Here is a 20,000-nt window from a genome sequence, read left to right on the forward strand (position 1 = left end):
CAGCTCCCCCTATTGGCCTCTCTGTGTAGTGCAGAGTTAAGACATGATAGCTGGTCAAACAGCTCCCCCTATTGGCCTCCCTGTGTAGTGCAGAGTTATGACATGATAGCTGGTCAAACAGCTCCCCCTATTGGCCTCCCTGTGTAGTGCAGAGTTATGACATGATAGCTGGTCAAACAGCTCCCCCTATTGGCCTCCCTGTGTAGTGCAGAGTTATGACATGATAGCTGGTCAAACAGCTCCCCCTATTGGCCTCTCTGTGTAGTGCAGAGTTATGACATGATAGCTGGTCAAACAGCTCCCCCTATTGGCCTCCCTGTGTAGTGCAGAGTTATGACATGATAGCTGGTCAAACAGCTCCCCCTATTAGCCTCCCTGTGTAGTGCAGAGTTATGACATGATAGCTGGTCAAACAGCTCCCCCTATTGGCCTCCCTGTGTAGTGCAGAGTTATGACATGATAGCTGGTCAAACAGCTCCCCCTATTAGCCTCCCTGTGTAGTGCAGAGTTATGACATGATAGCTGGTCAAACAGCTCCCCCTATTGGCCTCTCTGTGTAGTGCAGAGTTATGACATGATAGCTGGTCAAACAGCTCCCCCTATTAGCCTCCCTGTGTTATTTAAGAACGCAGGGAGAATATTCTTATATTTTCTTCCCCTCTCCCACCATCACTTCCCCTTTAGAATTGGTAAATAAAGCAAAGAAATGATAATAATGTGGTGGATGACGTCACCACCACCATTTTCTGATGGTGTTAAAACCATCCACGACAGCAATAATAGTTATTGTCAATAGCAGCAGTACCCCTAACCTGGGTGGCCACTGCCAACAGATACAACACCAAAAACCGTATAAATGTCTGCTGGTAATAACGACAATACCTTCATTTTGTAAACTAAATTGGGAACGTGATAATATCAGCTCTGCGCATGCACACATACCAGCGTCCCCAAATACTAATAATGATGATAATAATAATAAAAAAGTGACTGAATAACAGTGTACCTTAATGATGGTGATAACCTGATACTATATTGTTGCAGACTATGATGAAACCCCAATGATATCTACAGCATATATTGGTGACGGTAACAACAACATCATTTTGTAGATTAGATTGAAGACTTCATATCAACAGTGTGCGTTGGTGGCAGTATAATAATACAATTTTGTAGGGTTAGGGCTAACCCTAACTAAATTGGAAACGTAATAATATCTACCACACGCATGCACACGCATACTCACGCACACAAGCGCACACACACACACACACACACACACACACACACGCACACACACACACACACACACACACACACACACACACACACACACACACACACAGCAACTCACACACACAAAAAAAAGGAGAGAAAAAAATAAAAATAAAAGGTCGAGTGATAGAGGAAAAAGGAAACAAAAAAAAATCTTATGTATAGGACCTAAACCCATGAGAAACAAAAAAGGAAAAAGAGCAAAAAAAGAAAACTAGTCCATGTCCGTCGCTACTTCAGAGCCTAGGATTGAGCTCAGCCCCCCAGCTGGGACGTAATACGGGATCATACCTGTGTTGACTTTAGCCTTGTTTAAAGTAGTAAAGTTGCTGGTAGCCCCGTTCTACTCAGTGACCGGTGGTTCTTCCATCCTCACGAACAGAGCCGCCGCCGTGTCCAGAGATTGTTGCGCCGCTAGCGTTGCCAGCACCGCGTCCAGCGATGGTTGCACAGCCGCCGCCGCGTCCTGCGGTGCTTCCACCGCAGGCGCCGCTTCCAGCGATGTTCCCCCCGCCGGCGCCGCGTCTGGCGATGCATCTCCTGCCGTTTCCAATGGTGCGCCTGTCCCCGCATCCAGGGTGGGCTTGATCTCGTTGATGTAGAATTCCATTGCCTCCGATGCTTCAGTAAAAAGTGTGAGTCTTGTCTTCAAACGTGATGAGCATTGTAGCTGGGTGGACCACCCCGTAACGTAGGCTTGTTTTGCTTAGGAGAGATCGGAGATCATCGAAGGCAGCTTGTTGCTTACGTTGCTCGGCTGTGGCGTCACGGCGAATGCTGATTCTCTGTCCTTTTTATTGTAGCCCTCCTGGTTCTTTAGCTTTAGCACCGGCAAGGCGTACAATCTTTTGCCTTGTTTCAAAGCTGTTCAGTTTGGCAATTAGGCATCGTGGCTTGCCCTTGTTTGGTCCTATGCGGTGTGCGATATTTACCAAGGGATGTGTGCCTATATCTTTGCCAAAAAGCTCACACAGCATTGTGTTTACAAACGATGTCGGATTGCCTTTTTCTATATTTTCTACCAGAGAAAAAATCTTTATGTTGAATTTTTGGCTGTAGCTCTCGAGCGATTCTGTTTTCTGTTTTAATAACTTAACTTCTTCAAACAGCGTTGTATTCTCCTTCTCCAGTTGTATCAGTTGTAGATCAGTCTCGTTAGCAGCCGTTTCGAGAGAGTCAACCTTGTCTGAGCATGAAGTAATCTTTTCTTGAGTCCAGTGCTGTTGCAAGTTCTTCTCGTACCACTGTTCTCAAGAGTGTAATGAGCTCGGCGTTCTCCATTGTGAGCTTTGTTTGGGCACGCGTTCCTTGTATCTTGTGTTGCTTGGCCCTCTGTTTCTCTGCCATTAGCCAATAACGATTAGTTTGTTTTGAACCAAAAACTTTCAGAGATAGGTAAACTGATTCACGGCAAGGAGAAAAAAAAGTGTTTGATATGTTCTTTGGGTTTAGGATTCCATTAATAGTCGAGGGAGTGTAGCGACGCGACGCGAGAAGCGTTCAGTCCATGCTACCGGAAGCCTGTTATTATACAATATAATCATATTTTAACTGGGGACCCCCCACAATCCTATTTTAACTGGGGACCCCCCACTCTGACGAGCACTAAAGCCGGCCATACATTACACGATAATCGGGCCCGACTGAATTGGGTAGAATTAAACACTACAGGATCATTTTTTCAGATTATCTGACCAGATAATCTAAACAGGCTCATACTAGCCGTTTTGAACAGTCGGGCGCTCCGCACGCTACAGGATTCTATCCCCATTGAGTCGGGCTTGAACAAAGCAATAATAAATAATATAATTGATACAAAATGCCACAGGGGCTGTTCTAAGCGCTGTGTTTTGAAACACGCACGCACACGCACATACAAACACATTACGTTATCCACTCACTCAACACACAACACCGCCTCACGCAACAACAAAAAAAAGCTTCAATATGGAAGTTGTGTCCGATTTTGATGATGTGAGTTCACTTTGACACGTTTCATACATCCAAGGATCAACTCTGACATTCCTCCTCTCTCTCTACTAGTTACTAGTGCTGCGTGCCGCCTGCCTTCTCATGGTGCCTGATGTATGATTAGTCGTAGCGCACAGAACAAACAGATCTCCAAGACCAAACTATGTCCCTCCTCGCCACATTGTAGGCTTGCAGATCAGGCTGGTTGTGTTACTTTGACTTGCAGGGGCAAAGCGAGATGTGTGCTCTTCGCACTTCGCAGTATGTGACTGGTAGCGGTTATTTCTGCTGTTTGTGTTTGATAGCGTCCTACCGTACAGTATGTGACTGGTAGCGGTTATTTCTGCTGTTTGTGTTTGATAGCGTCCTAACGTACAGTATGTGACTGGTAGCGGTTATTTCTGCTGTTTGTGTTTGATAGCGTCCTACCATACAGTATGTGACTGGTAGTGGTTATTTCTGCTGTTTGTGTTTGATAGCGTCCTACCATACAGTATGTGATTGGTAGCGGTTATTTCTGCTGTTTGTGTTTGATAGCGTCCTACCTGTATGTGACTGGTAGTGGTTATTTCTGCTGTTTGTGTTTGATAGCGTCCTACCATACAGTATGTGACTGGTAGTGGTTATTTCTGCTGTTTGTGTTTGATAGCGTCCTACCATACAGTATGTGACTGGTAGTGGTTATTTCTGCTGTTTGTGTTTGATAGTGTCCTACCATACAGTATGTGACTGGTAGCGGTTATTTCTGCTGTTTGTGTTTGATAGCGTCCTACCATACAGTATGTGACTGGTAGTGGTTATTTCTGCTGTTTGTGTTTGATAGTGTCCTACCATACAGTATGTGACTGGTAGTGGTTATTTCTGCTGTTTGTGTTTGATAGCGTCCTACCATACAGTATGTGACTGGTAGTGGTTATTTCTGCTGTTTGTGTTTGATAGCGTCCTACCATACAGTATGTGACTGGTAGTGGTTATTTCTGCTGTTTGTGTTTGATAGCGTCCTACCATACAGTATGTGACTGGTAGTGGTTATTTCTGCTGTTTGTGTTTGATAGCGTCCTAACGTACAGTATGTGACTGGTAGCGGTTATTTCTGCTGTTTGTGTTTGATAGTGTCCTACCTGTATGTGACTGGTAGTGGTTATTTCTGCTGTTTGTGTTTGATAGCGTCCTAACGTACAGTATGTGACTGGTAGTGGTTATTTCTGCTGTTTGTGTTTGATAGCGTCCTACCGTACAGTATGTGACTGGTAGTGGTTATTTCTGCTGTTTGTGTTTGATAGCGTCCTACCGTACAGTATGTGACTGGTAGTGGTTATTTCTGCTGTTTGTGTTTGATAGCGTCCTACCGTTGAGTTTAATTCAAATCTCAATCATGATACAACATATGGACGGACCGGACGGACGGACGGACGAACCGACTGTATGACTATGAAAAGTGTGTCTGTGTGCGCACGTGTGTGTGTGAGTGAGTGAGTGAGTGAGTGAGTGAGAGAGTCAGAGAGAGAGAGAGAGAGACACTACTAAATACTATGGTCTTGCGTCCGCGCAGCGATGAGAGAGAGAGAGAGAGGGGGGAGAGAGACTATTAGATACTACGGTTTTTGCGCAGCGTATAGCAGTCAGCGTATAGCAGTCAGCGTATAGCAGACTGCTATACTGTATTCTCTCTCGGTCCTCCGATGCAGGAAAATATCAAACATTTTTGAAAAGAGTCGGGCTACCCCTGATCGTCCTCCGAGCCACTCGGTTGGGCTCAGATTGAATCTGTGAGACCTCACGCTAGACGACATTCATGCCCGATAGTCGGGCCCGTTTCAGTCGGAGGCAGCCTGACTGTCGGGAGGGTAATTAAATGCCCCGATTATCGGTAAGTGTAGGGCCGCCTTAAGAGTTGAGGCATATTTTGTATAACACGGTTCTATTGTGAAAATAGCCGATCTACATGCTCACAACGCCTCGCGGTGAGCATGTGCACAAATAGAAAGGAAACATATTAATAATGAATTATATCTCCCCTTTAATAATCCCAATTTGTATTGTGTTTTATATCATTTTCATTGTTGATTTGTCACCTTTACAACAAAGTACAGCTTGTAAGCATCCGGCATTCGAGGCATGAGCTACACAGCCAAACGTGTGGGTAGCGCCAACCCAAAATGTGTCAAAATGGCCTGGCAGGCCTGCAATACTGTTCTTTTGGTGTTCACCTTTGTTGCTTGGAGCATTGAATGACTGCACTCTCCCACAGTAATAAGGAAAAGAAAAGAAAAACACATATTGGACATTTTTACACTTTGTTAATGTTAAGCTCAGTGTCAGGGAAGCCCAAAACTAGAGTAAATACAGTTTACAGTTTAGGCATTTAGCAGACGCTTTTAATCCAAAGCGATTTACAATAAGCAGATAATACATCACTATAATAAACAAGATAATATGTCAGAACATCAACAACAACATAATGCATAAGAATATCAATCTAGAAAACAATATAATCAATACAATATAATAATACAATATAATATAATATAATAAATCAATCTAAAAAACAATATAATCAGTCTAAAAAGGATTCTAAAAAACCTAAAAACAAATGCTAACTAGCTTCCTGTATGGTCATTGAGTGTTTCAGTAGTGCTATGGGTTTAGGTGGAGTCTGAAAAGGTGAGTCTTCAGTCCAGGGCGAAAGCTAGCGAGTGAGTCCGTTGTTCTAAGTGCGACAGGGAGTTTATTCCACAGCTTGGGGGCCAGGAGGGCAAACTGTCTCGGATGAGTGGATTTTTGTCCTGGGGCTTTTAGCGAGGGTTCTGTCAGCATCCCTGTGTTGGCTGATCTAAGTGAACAGGTGGGGGTGTAGCGGTTGATCAGGTTTTGGAGGTATGGAGGAGCCATACCTTTGGCTGCTTTGAAGGTCAGCATCAGTGTTTTGTATTCAGTGCGGGCCTCGACCGGGAGCCAGTGGAGGGAGCGGAGAAGGGGGAGACATGTGAGAACTTAGGCTGGTTGAAGACCGGTCGTGCCGCGGCATTTTGGATCAGCTGGAGAGGTTTAAGTGCACATGCCGGGAGACCAGTGAGGAGAGAGTTACAATAGTCAAGTTTTGATATGACAGATGTCTGGATGAGGAGCTGGGCTGACTCCTGGGTGAGGAAAGGTCTGATTTTACGGATGTTATAGAGTGTGAACCTACAGGACTGGGTGACTGATGCAATGTGTGCCTTGAATGATAGCTGGCTGTCCAGGACCACACCAAGGTTTCTAGCAGTTAGAACCGAAGTCACCAATGCATTATCTATGGAAATAGTGAGATATTGCATGGGGCAAGACTTAGCTGGGTTCAGCTTGAGGTGCATGGTGGGCTGACATCCACATGTCTAGAGGTGGTGGTGGACTGACATCCACTGTGAGATGTCTAGAGGTGGTGGTGGACTGACATCCACTGTGAGATGTCGGCCAGACATGCAACGATGAGTTCTTCCACCTGGGTGGCAGAAGGGGGGTGCCAGGGGTGCCAACAGAACAGTTTTGCAAGCCATTTTGGCAAAACTTTGGTCGGCGCTACCCGCGCCACTACCCACACGTTTGGCTGTGCTGCTCATTCTACAAATGCCCGAGGTGACGAATCAACGATGAAAATGATACAAAACACAATACAAATTGGTATTATTAAAGGGGAGGTATAATGGACCAAAGTCAAGTAGGTTGGGGGTAGATATATACATGTATATGTAGATAGATATAGATAGGGTATAATGTAGACAGGTAAGTAGGTAGGGGGTATATCTAGTAGGTAGGGGGTATATCTAGTAGGTAGGGGGTATATCTAGTAGGTAGGGGGTATATATATCTATATTTCTACCTGCAGAGTCAGAGCTCCAGGTCGGGCGTCCAGAGCCTCACTAGCGCCTCCTACAGCCAGAACGGCCACATTACCTCCATCTGGACGAGACAGCAGGTGAGACAGACTGGACTTATGACTGGACACCAGGCCTGTATGAGAGAGAGACACCCACAATACATATAGAGAGAGAGAGAGAGAGAGAGAGAGAGAGAGAGAGAGAGAGAGAGAGAGAGAGAGAGAGAGAGAGAGGTTTATAATACATAGAGAGAGAGAGACCCTCTTTAATATATATATATATATATATATATATATATATATATATACACTGTATATGAAAACATTAGACCAGTGTGCAGCACCAGGTATCACCCAGGCCAGAACAGAAGTCAAATGCCTACTCTTTGCAGATGACCTGCTGCTACTGTCTCCAACCAAAGAAGGACTGCAGCAGCAACTTGATCTCCTGCACAAATTCTCCCAGACGTGGGCCCTTAACCAAAACTAAAATCATTATATTTCAAAAGAGATCCAGCCGCCAAAACCAGCAATTCTTTCTAAATTCAATCCCATTAGAACAAACAAAAAACTACACCTACCTTGGCCTAAACATCAGCAGCACAGGAAACTTCAACCAAGCTGTAAAAGACCTGAGAGACAAGGCAAGAAGGGCTTTCTATGCCATCAAAAGGAACATCAAAATAGACATCCTAATAAAAACCTGGCTAAAAATACTGGACTCTGTGATAAAACCAATTTCCCTCTATGGTTGCGAGATCTGGGGACCAGCCGCAAACCAAGACCTTGAAAAATGGGACAAACATCAAATAGAGACCCTGCACACAGAATTCTGCAAATCAATTTTCAGAATCCAGCCGAAAACACCAAATAATGCATGCAGGGCAGAATTAGGACAATGCCCTCTCACAATCAAAATAAAAAAGAGAGCATTCAAATTTTATAACCACTTAAAAGAAAGTGACCCAGAAGGCACTCACACACAGAGAAAGAGATGCCCCCTCAGCCAACTGGTCCGGGTACAAAAGCAGAGCCACTGGACGGACAATTCACTGGACTAAACCAAATTATAAAACAGCAGAAAGAAAGCTACCTGACACATTGGAGAGAAGCAACCCAAAAGCAGAGCAAACTAGAATGCTATTTGGCCCTAAACAGAGAATATACCATGGCAGAATACCTGAGCAAGGTGACCGACCCAAAACAAAGAAAAATCTTGACTAGATACAAACTGAGTGAGCACAATCGAGCTCTTGCAATCGAGAAAGAACGTCATAGGCATACCTGGCTCCCTAGAGAAAACAGACTTTGCACCCACTGCACACAAAATGAAGTGGAAACTGAGCTACACTTCCTAACCACCTGTCCACTGTACCAAGACATCAGACACGCATACTTCCCACAGATCATAACCACACAAGGAGAGTTTGAAAATATGACCAATGATGAAAAACTCCCATACCTGCTGGGGGAAGTAAAACAATGTGCAAACACAACAGCAAGATTCGTGAGCTGCTGTGATAAGAGAAGGATATCAAATGGAACCCAACCACCTTAAAAACCATTGTATATATCCCTGCTCTGCCTGCACGTTACCGTGATGCATGAAAACTGTTTTCACCTGTATATATTTGTTCTGATTGTATTGTATTGTATGGTATTTTATACACTTCTGCTTTGGCAATGTAAACGTATGTTTTCTCATATCAATAAAGCTTTTTGAATTGAATTGAATTGAAATTGAGAGAGAGAGAGAGAGAGAGAGAGAGAGAGAGAGAGAGAGAGAGAGAGAGAGAGTGTTGTAACCTGTTACTCAAACAGTTGGCTTTCTACTACTCTGTGTGTGTGTGTGTGTGTGTGTGTGTGTGTGTGTGTGTGTGTGTGTGTGTGTGTGTGTGTGTGTGTGTGTGTGTGTGTGCGCGTGTGTGTGCATGTGCGTGTGTGTTTCAAGCTTTCACAATCGCCTCTTCCAACATTGCTGAGCGCGCGCACGCGCACGCACGCACGCACGCACGCACGCACGCACAAACGCACACACACACACACACACAGTTAAGTTAAACTATTAGGCCAGACCAGATGTCAGCGGTTACTGATCATATTTTCCTGCATGCGTGGAGAATAGAGATGTGGAGAATAGAGATGTGGAGAATAGAGATGTGGAGAATACTGATGTGGAGAATAGAGATGTGGAGAATAGAGATGTGTGGAGAATAGTGATGTGGAGAATAGAGATGTGGAGAATAGAGATGTGTGGAGAATAGAGATGTGGAGAATAGAGATGTGTGGAGAATAGAGATGTGGAGAATAGAGATGTGGAGAATAGAGATGTGGAGAATAGAGATGTGTGGAGAATAGAGATGTGTGGAGAATAGAGATGTGGAGAATAGAGATGTGGAGAATAGAGATGTGTGGAGAATAGAGATGTGGAGAATAGAGATGTGTGGAGAATAGAGATGTGGAGAATAGAGATGTGTGGAGAATAGAGATGTGTGGAGAATAGAGATGTGTGGAGAATAGAGATGTGGAGAATAGAGATGTGGAGAATAGAGATGTGTGGAGAATAGAGATGTGGAGAATAGAGATGTGGAGAATAGAGATGTGTGGAGAATAGAGATGTGGAGAATAGAGATGTGGAGAATAGAGATGTGTGGAGAATAGAGATGTGGAGAATAGAGATGTGTGGAGAATAGAGATGTGGAGAATAGAGATGTGGAGAATAGAGATGTGTGGAGAATAGGGATGTGTGGAGAATAGAGAAGTGTGGAGAATAGAGAAGTGGAGAATAGAGATGTGGAGAATAGAGATGTGGAGAATAGAGATGTGTGGAGAATAGAGATGTGGAGAATAGAGATGTGTGGAGAATAGAGAAGTGTGGAGAATAGAGATGTAATAGAGATGTGGAGAATAGAGATGTGGAGAATAGAGATGTGTGGAGAATAGAGATGTGGAGAATAGAGATGTGGAGAATAGAGATGTGCAGAATAGAGATGTGGATCACCGCGGCTAAAAACGCCATCCGCGCATCTCTAGTGGAGAATCAACTGAAAACACTTTAAGTATCAATTTAACCATCAGGAGACCAACAGGGAGGTGAATGTACCTCTGTTTACATTTATGACTAATAAAGTATTGTGTTATCCTTTTAGTCTTAATGTCTGACTGTACCTCTGTTTACATTTATGACTAATAAAGTAGTGTGTTATCCTTTTAGCCTTAATGTCTGACTGTACCTCTGTTTACATTTATGACTAATAAAGTATTGTGTTATCCTTTTAGTCTTAATGTCTGGCTGTACCTCTGTTTACATTTATGACTAATAAAGTATTGTGTTATCCTTTTAGCCTTAATGTCTGGCTGTACCTCTGTTTACATTTATGACTAATAAAGTATTGTGTTATCCTTTTAGCCTTAATGTCTGACTGTACCTCTGTTTACATTTATGACTAATAAAGTATTGTGTTATCCTTTTAGCCTTAATGTCTGACTGTACCTCTGTTTACATGTATGACCAGAGTTGGGTGTAACGTGTTACAAAGTAACGCGTTACTGTAATAATACTACTTTTTTCGGTAACGAGTAGTGTAACGGTACTACTCCTCCGTATATATAATAACATTACAAATACTGCCTGGTCACGTTACTCGCTACTCGCTACTTTCGTGCCTGCAGTTCCAGCTTCTGCCTTCAGCAGGAACCGATTGTAAACAGTAGTACACGTGACTCTAGGGGTGCGTTCGAAAATACAGCAGTAACAGCACTGAATGCATTGGCCATTGTGGCCAATACAAACTAAATACATGAGTGCACTCTGTGTGGACATTTTCGAACGTGCCCTACTGTAGCCCCACCCCCACCACCAGGCCACCAAACAAACATGGCAGCGCTCATGGAAGCAGCATCCGACATGGCTACGTCTGGTAAAATAACGTTTGATGGCTGGAGATATGCACATTATTTTGATTTTGTAGAGAGAAAGGACAAGAATGTGAAAGTGACGTGCAAGCTTTGCCCAGGAAAGAAGCAGCTATCAACAGCTTGGAACTCCACGTCAAATCTAAAAAAGCATCTGCAGACCCAACATGCGAACACAAAGTTGGTCACAAAAAGAGATCCGGAGACAGCTGAGGACGACGACGGCCCGACTCCATGCAAGCAGCAAAAACTTGATTTTGACCAACAGAAGCCTAAGGGAACGACCAAATCAGAGGTAAACAGGCTTGTTGCCGCGTACATAGTAGAGGAAATGTTGCCTCTTTCGACTGTCGAATCGCCATCTTTCAGAAAAATAGTGGCCAAAATAAACATAAGAGGGAACGGACAGCCGATAACAGACAGGAAAACGTTTACAAAATATTTGGACAATTGTTACAAGAAGATGGAAAGTGAGCTTAAGAAGACATTTGAGAGCGTTGAGTATGTGTCAACCACAGCTGATATTTGGACGGGCCACAATAAAAGCTTCATGGGAATGACTGCCCATTGGATTAACCCAAGCGACTTCTCTCGTCAGAAAGCAGCTATTGCCTGCAAACGAATCAAAGGACGACACACATACGATGTTGTGGCTAGTGAAATTGAACAGGTTCATTCAGCCTATGGATTGTCAAACAAAGTCACTGCAACAGTCACAGACAATGGATCGAACTTTGTCAAGGCTTTCAGAGTGTATGAGACACCGCCTGAGGCTGCAGCTACAGATTCTTCTTCTTCGGAGGAGGAGGATGAAGGAGGAGAGGAGGATGAACCGGTGACATTCACAGATGTTAGAGATGTGCTTTCCTCCGAACAAGATGGACAGTTTACTCTCCCCCCTCACGTGAGATGTGCCTCGCATACCCTTAACCTCATTTCAACAAATGATATTGAAAAATGGCTGTCAACACACACAGAGTGCAAAGCGGCACTGCTAAGAGTTCTGCCCTTTGGACAAAGGCCAGCCGTTCTACCGTGGCTTCTGAGCTCGTTGAGAGTCTGTGTGGAAAAAAGCTCATCGTGCCTACAGTAACCAGATGGAACTCGTTACATGATGCAACTGCTCGCATCACTGAGATCCCGTTGCCAAAGTTGTCCAGTCTCTGCAATCAACTGGGTATTAAAGCCATCACTGAACGGGAGTATCAATTCCTGTGTGAATATTGCACAGTCACAAAACCACTCACCAAAGCTTTGGACAAGTTGCAAGGTGAAGATCACTGCTACTATGGCTGTCTCCTACCAACACTGGAGTCTCTGATGTCTAAGACACTGGCAAAGAAGGCTGGGCTTTCCAGGATGACAGCAGGTCTGCCTGATGTCATAGTACAGGTAGGGGTCCATTATTATTATTATTATTATTATTGTTGTTGTTATTGAAACCCAACATCTAATCTAAGATTAGTGGGACTCATTCAAATGACCACAAGTGTCTAGTGTGATTTGATATGAAAGCCTGTGTGTGTGTGTGTGTGTGTGTGTTGATATGAAAGCGTGTGTGTGTGTGTGTGTGTGTGTGTGTGTGTGTGTGTGTGTGTGTGTGTGTGTGTGTGTGTGTGTGTGTGTGTGTGTGTGTGTGTGTGTGTGTGTGCGCGCGCGCGCACGTGACTGACTGTGATCATTAATGTGAGAGAGTTCAGTTGCACATCCCTCCCTAACATGTAGCTTGCACTGGTCTTAGGTCTACTAGCAAATTAATGCACTTCCACCCAGAAGTCCTATCCCAGTATTTTACATCTTGTCCTAAATTAACTTGTGAATGTAAGATTTATTTAATGGAGCTGTGCTTCTGAACATATAGTCAATTTCGTAAGGGCATGAATCCTCTCTGCCTGTTGCACCATTCACCTGTCAACTCCCTCCAGAGAGATGCATGCTTTGTAGATAAGAAAATATTTTATTTATATCAAATTTCTACATTGTTTTATATTGCAGGCCGTCAAGACGCGATTTGCCCCTGTGATGGTCAGCAGAGATGCTCTCCTTGCTGCTGTCACTTTTCCACAGTTTAAGGTATATACTGTTTTTTGTTTATTCTTTCTTTTTTTGTCCTGACTACATCTACTGCATAGTACTGTGTTCTATTCGTCTGTCATTCAATGTTATATGAGATACTCCAATGGTTTCCTGTGGAAACAAGCTTAGTCTTTTCTAGGATCTCCTTTTAGTAGACCTTGTACCGGTGAACTGTACCGTCATGAAGCTGTACCTTTTCCTATGCAAACTTCTAATAGTCTTCCATCAATCAAGGTACGGTGGCTGAAAGAAGAGCACAGGAGAGACGACCTGAAGACACTGCTGACAGAAGAGTGTCGCGCTTTCCCCAGGGATGAGCAGGAGGCCAGGCCTCAGCAGCAAGCCCCCACTTCCAACAGCAGTGATGAAGATTTCTTTGAGTTGGAGGAAGAGGATACAGCAGCCTTGGACCCAGATAAGGAGGTCATTGACTATCTGAAGTGTGAGTCTGAGATTGGGATCCTGAACAAGTTCCCTACAATTAAGAAAATATTCTTGAAATACAACACAGCGACACCTTCTAGTGCCCCGGTGGAGCGACTGTTCAGCCTGGGCAGCCTTGTGCTGACTCCAAGGAGGAACAGGTTGACAGACAAACGATTTGAGAGACTCCTGCTGATGAGGTACAACTGCTACTTTAGTGAGACACCAATCACTTTAGATGAACTACAGTAGTCTAATATAAAGCAATGGTTTGGTGAGGGACCAACTTGAGTGAGTTTGTCTTTTTGTTTGCCCCTTCTGTCATCATCCAATGATGTTAGAATGTCCATTCTCTTATTTTATTTGTTCAAACACTACCTCTCCTTGGTCTATTTTTTATTTTCTTTATGGATGTATTCTTTTTTTTAGCAGTTTGTATTTGCACTAAATAAGCAGTCTCAGGAAGGCCTATTATTGAAGCAGTTGATATTTGTACAAAATAAGCAGTGTTGGAAAGGCCTGTTATTTTATTTATTTGTGGATATTTTATTTTTTTGAAGCAGTTGATATTTCCAGACAGTGCACTAGTAGTAAGATGTTTTGGGGAGGCCAGACTGTCTTTTATTTTAATTTGAAGCAGTTAATAGTTGCACTAGACTGTTGTTTTATTTTGAGACATTTATACTGCATAACTTACTGCTTTTTCTGGTTCAACAACCTACCTCTCTGCAGCACTGAGTGTTGGGAAGTGTGTATTTCATATTTTATTTGTGGATAGATTTTGAAGCAGTTGATATTTGCAGACAGTGCACTAGTAGTAAGATGTTTTGGGGAGGCCAGACTGTCTTTTATTTTAATTTGAAGCAGTTAATTTTGCACTAGACTGTTGTTTTATTTTGAGACATTTATACTGTATAACCTACTGCTTTTTCTGGTTCAACAACCTACCTCTCTGCAGCACTGAGTGTTGGGAAGTGTGTATTTCTTATTTTATTTGTGGATCGATTTTGAATCAGTTGATATTTGCTCTAAATAAGTTGTTGTGATTGTGAAGGCCAGTCTGATATTTTCTATTTGTTTATTTTTTGGCAGTTAATATTTGCACTAGACTGCTTTATTGTGAGGCAGTAGGTAGGTCAGTAGTAGTTGTAGGTCATCATAGCCTACTGATTGTTCTTGTTCAACAACCTACCCTCCTCTGCACAGTGGGAAAGGCCAGTCTCATATGTTTTTGTTATTTGAATACATTTTGGGAAAGTTAATATTTTCCTAGAACTGTGGTTCAACTTCTCAAAGTGGATTCTAGAGACTTTGTGGGTTCCTTTATTGGGGTTGGGTCCATTTGGTTCCATGTGTACACTGTCAGAGTTAAGGAGTCAAGGACCTTCAAATTTGACAGCTTGAGAAGCACTAACCTATAATAACCTTTGGCACATGTCATGTACCACTGGTGCTACTTGGGCCCCCCCTAGTGGTTTGATTTATTGATTAATTGATGAATCTATTGGAAGGAAAAGGTAGTTTCATGACAATACTGTTCACTGGTACAAGGTCAAGAGAACCACTGCACTAGACCGTTTCAGAAAGGCCCATCTTGTTTTATTAATCCTTATCTTGTTCAACAACCTGGTATTAAAAGAGCATAAAGAAATATCTTGTGTATGTCCTCCTTATTAGGATTATAAAGATTTGTGCTAATATGTCTGCATATGAAAGGTTATATTAAGTGTCAAATTATGTGACAACAATGCATCTCAGGCCTTTTTATGGAGTAACGCAAAAGTAGTGTAACGAGTAGTGTAACGAGTTACTTTCTCCAGGAAGTAATGAAGTAGTGTAAGGCACTACTTTTTTCAGAGGTAATATGTAATATGTAGTGCACTACTTTTTGGAGTAACGGATCCCAACTCTGTGTATGACTAATAAAGTATTGTGTTATCCTTTTAGCCTTAATGTCTGACTGTACCTCTGTTTACATGTATGACTAATAAAGTATTGTTATCCTGTTAGCATTCATGACTAATATCATAACCTCTTCTATCCTCAATAGTTAGAAATGACAGCAATGTACTGGACTGGTCAACACTGTCCTCTCGTCCACTCTTCTCCTAGAACTTCAAACTCACTCCCTAGCTTCCATTAGAACTACAGACAAACTCCCTAGCTTCCATTACAAGTAGGTCGGGAGTGGCTTATTGTTGGTATCAGCCGGTAACACGCGGGAGTCTGTCCCCGTTACAATGCGCTAGACCCCTGGGAGATGGACTGCTGAGGTGGAGCGCCACACCTACCATCAGCTCCCAGTACTTGCCGCACGACTTACCAAGCCGTGCTACTCATATGCTGAGTTGGCGGTGCCCGGAATCGAACCCATGACCTTGCGGTACAAAGGCGAGAGCTCTACCGACTGAGCTACCTGGGCACATTAGAACTACAGACTCACTCCCTAGCTTCCATTAGAACTACAGACTCACTCCCTAGCTTCCATTAGAACTACAGACTCACTCCCTAGCTTCCATTAGAACCAGTAAGACTCCCTAATCGGGAGATAAGCGACCGTCAGGTCGCAGCGTGATTTTAGGGCAAAATGTGTAGGAGCAGTGTCCAAAAATGTGTTTCAAAGAATCGGCCTGATGGTGGCGCTATATGGGACATCCATATTGATGAGATGAGTGTAGACATACTGTGTACTGATTTGTGTGATTTTAGGGCAAAATCTGTAGGAGCAGTGTCCAAAAATGTGTTTGAAAGAATCGGCCTGATGGTGGCGCTATATGGGACAGATCCATGTTGATGACATGAGTGTAGACATAGTGTGTACCGATTTGTGTGATTTTAGGGCAAAATCTGTAGGAGCAGTGTCCAAAAATGTGTTTTGCAAGAATCGGCCTCATGGTGGCGCTAGAAGAGGGCCATGTGAGAAATGAGGGGTCGGGTCTCCGCGTTGCCTTGGCGGACGAATAGGTACCGGCCCCGGCTCTCCCGGACGCTCCTAGCCCGAGTTACAGCATTTTATGTGAGCTGCAGTGGAGGGGGTCCTCCACTGGGGGCGCCACCACTTTGGCATCCGTTCTGGAGCACCAGGAGTCGGTGGTCCCCGGGAATTCCCCGTGAGCAGCCCCGTTGGGGTGGTCATTTGGTCATTTTTGCACATTTGGTCATTTTTTACATCTGGGGGTCCCCCAGGGACCTGGGGGTCCCTGGAGCTCCGGGGGTCCTTGGAGGTTGTAGTTTGGCAGGCAAGCAGTGTGTGTGCAAAATTTGGCATGGATCGGGGCAACGGTTGCGGAGATATGAGCAGGGCAATAGTGTGACGTGTGAGGTGTGACAGACAGACTGACGGACGGACTGACTGACTGACTCACAGTTTGTGGAGGTTTTGATAGTAAGTGCGACCTGACGGTCGCAACTACAGACTCACTCCCTAGCTTCCACCGTGGTCTGAAGACTCACCTCTTCAGACTCCACCTAGCACTCGCCTACCCTCAATGATCATACATGAAAGCTAGATAGCATTCTTAGTTTTTATATAAAGTTTTTTTTACTGATTAGGTGCTACGTCTAACTACGTTTTTTCTTTCTTTCTTTCTTTTTTAGATTGATATTTCTATGCATGTGATGTGTTGATGTATCACCTTGCTTATTGTAAATTTCGCTGGATTAACAGTGTCTGCCGAAGGCCTAAACTGTAAAGATTACAACTGCTGTCTGCATAACAGTGAAAATCAGCCAACACATTACACCAGAACATGTTTAGGTATAGTAAAGTGTTACCTCCACACAGAGGTTACATCAGAACATGTTTAGGTATAGTAAAGTGTTACCTCCACACATGATGTAGTCTCTGAACAGAGGTTACACCAGAACATGTTTAGGTATAGTAAAGTGTTACCTCCACACATGTACTCTCTGAACAGAGGTTACACCAGAACGTGTTTAGGTATAGTAAAGTGTTACCTCCACACATGATGTAGTCTCTCAACAGAGGTTACACCAGAACATGTTTAGGTATAGTAAAGTGTTACCTCCACACATGATGTAGTCTCTGAACAGAGGTTACACCAGAACATGTTTAGGTATAGTAAAGTGTTACCTCCACACATGATGTAGTCTCTGAACAGAGGGATTCTGAACCACAGAGGAAGCATCAACAGATGAGACGTCAGACCAGGAAACTTTCTGCTGAACCCTGTGGCCTCCGTGCAGAAGTTACAGAACCCCCCCGCAACCAACACACCTGGATGAGAGACATAGACAATACATAGAGAGAGAGAGAGAGAGAGAGAGAGAGAGAGAGAGAGAGAGAGAGAGAGAGAGAGAGAGAGGTTACTAAACCCCCCCGCTACCAACACACCTGGATGAGAGACATAGACAATACATAGAGAGAGAGAGAGAGAGAGAGAGAGAGAGAGAGAGAGAGAGAGAGAGAGAGAGAGAGAGAGAGGTTACTAAACCCCCCCGCTACCAACACACCTGGATGAGAGACATAGACAACACATAGAGAGAGAGAGAGAGAGATTACCGTATTGGCCCGAATATAGGACGATATTTTATTCTAATAAACATATCCTCAAAATAGGGAGTCGTCCTATAATCGGGCATTAGACTTTTCACCGGGGAGATACGTTATGTATCTTTCAGGACCTTTCCCTGCTCTCTCACAGCCCCCGCGAGCTGCAGTGATTACCGTACACTACATGATTGATGCGCAGCGAACTTTGGACCTCGGCTCATTTCACCTCCCGTTTGGCAAAGTCGGATGGCTTTGGTATTGGACTTACCGGGCCGCGTGCGTTGTTCTCGCGAACATCGCCGTGGATGACAGGCGCACATGTGATCTTTAGCGTGCAAGTTTAATCCCAACCCAACAGCAACTGAAGCTATGCAAGCTAACGCTGGCTGCCTAGCAGCCAATGCTTCCTGTTTACAATGGACCGTTGCATCTGAATGATGAAACGGGCCGCAAAGCTTGATGGGAAATGTAGTGTTTGTTATTGTGCTCTTCACAGTCTGAATTCACCGTTTGTCAGCCTTCTGATTGGTCCCTGAGACTCCCTGACTGGCCAACCAGAAAAAAACATTCACTTTTTGCTATCGGGGGTGGAGTTTGTGCAGTGGAGAATGTTGTTTCAGGCTTTCAAAAACTGTCCGCAGTGCGGAGCACGACCTTCGTCCAGTACGGCCGCGGCAGTAGGGGGCGATCTCGCTCATCATAATGAATAAGCTTCAACAAACTAGTTCACATGGACCTTATCAATGGTCTAAGAGTCACGATTGGGTACATATATTTTAAATGGGCAGAATTACGAAAAGCCAGCCTATTATGTGAGGAGAAACATTATAGTTCTGTCCTCTTCCTACCCAAGATGCAATGCACTTCTCTTTCTATTTCTATTCTATCTCTGATCCAGAGGATTAAACTAATTAAAACATTTATTTTCGGGGGAAAACTACTGTTTTGCTATGTAATTACTGTACCTTTTTCTTCCCTTTCTATTAATATCACGTAGATGTGTTTTTTTTTGGTACTTTATATAGCTGTAATGAGGCTATGAAGAAAAAAAAAATCCCATCCACTACCACTATAAAAGAATCTGCAAAGAGGATTCTGTCCCACTGGGATTAAACAAATTAAAACATATATTTTCGGGTAAACCCCCTGTTTTGCAATGTAACTACTGTACCTTTGTCTTCCCTTTTTATTAATATCACCTAGATGTTTTTCCTTTGGTACTTTATATAGCTGTAATGAGGCTATAAAAAAATAAAAAAAATACCATTCACTGCCACTATAAAAACAATCTGCCCAGGGTCAAATGTCCCATCATAGTAACAGGGCAGAATGGGGCGGGATTTGCAAAAGGGAGAATTGTGAATGTTGTTTTTGAATAGAAGTTGACTTTGATGGTTAATGCAATACAATACAGCAGAATGTTATCTCTGTATAAGCTTTTCTATAATAATTTTACAATAATAACGTTTTTCTTTATAAATAACATAATATAATATAATATATAATATTTTGTCTTCAACATATTTTTTCAATTGGGAAAAAATATGTGTCGTCTTATAATCACCCCCCGCTACCAGCACACCTGGTCGAGAGACATAGACAATACATAGAGAGAGAGAGAGAGAGAGAGAGAGAGAGAGAGAGAGAGAGAGAGAGAGAGAGAGAGAGAGGTTACTGAAGACAGAGAGAGAGAGAGAGAGAGAGAGAGAGAGAGAGAGAGAGAGAGAGAGAGAGAGGTTACTGAAGACAGAGAGAGAGAGAGAGAGAGACAGAGAGAGAGAGAGAGAGAGAGAGAGAGAGAGAGAGAGAGAGAGAGAGAGAGAGCGAGAGGTTACTGAAGACAGAGAGAGATGTTTTATTAGAATGATGTTTACTAAAGTTAACTCAACATGGATCATAATAAATCATCAGGTTGCAGTTTAGTAGGCGAGTGTTTCTCAACCACTGGTCCTGGGGACCTTTGGTGTGCCC

The 20,000-nt window shown here is 43.4% G+C and overlaps 1 protein-coding gene across 1 annotated transcript in view; it reads right to left on the bottom strand.

Annotated features, from left to right (window-relative positions):
* mogat3a (monoacylglycerol O-acyltransferase 3a) overlaps positions 1-20,000 on the bottom strand; it is a 38,757-nt gene that overhangs the window by 8,740 nt on the left and 10,017 nt on the right. Inside the window, exons 4-5 of the mRNA XM_080741801.1 lie at positions 17,610-17,753; positions 7,106-7,236 (exon numbers count right to left, since the gene is read on the bottom strand). Coding sequence (XP_080597927.1) covers positions 7,106-7,236; positions 17,610-17,753 — 275 coding nt within the window. The remainder of the gene's footprint in view (positions 1-7,105; positions 7,237-17,609; positions 17,754-20,000) is intronic.

The sequence above is a fragment of the Nannobrachium achirus genome (assembly GCF_963921795.1).
Source record: "Nannobrachium achirus genome assembly, chromosome: 14".
Taxonomy (NCBI): Eukaryota; Metazoa; Chordata; class Actinopteri; order Myctophiformes; family Myctophidae; genus Nannobrachium; species Nannobrachium achirus.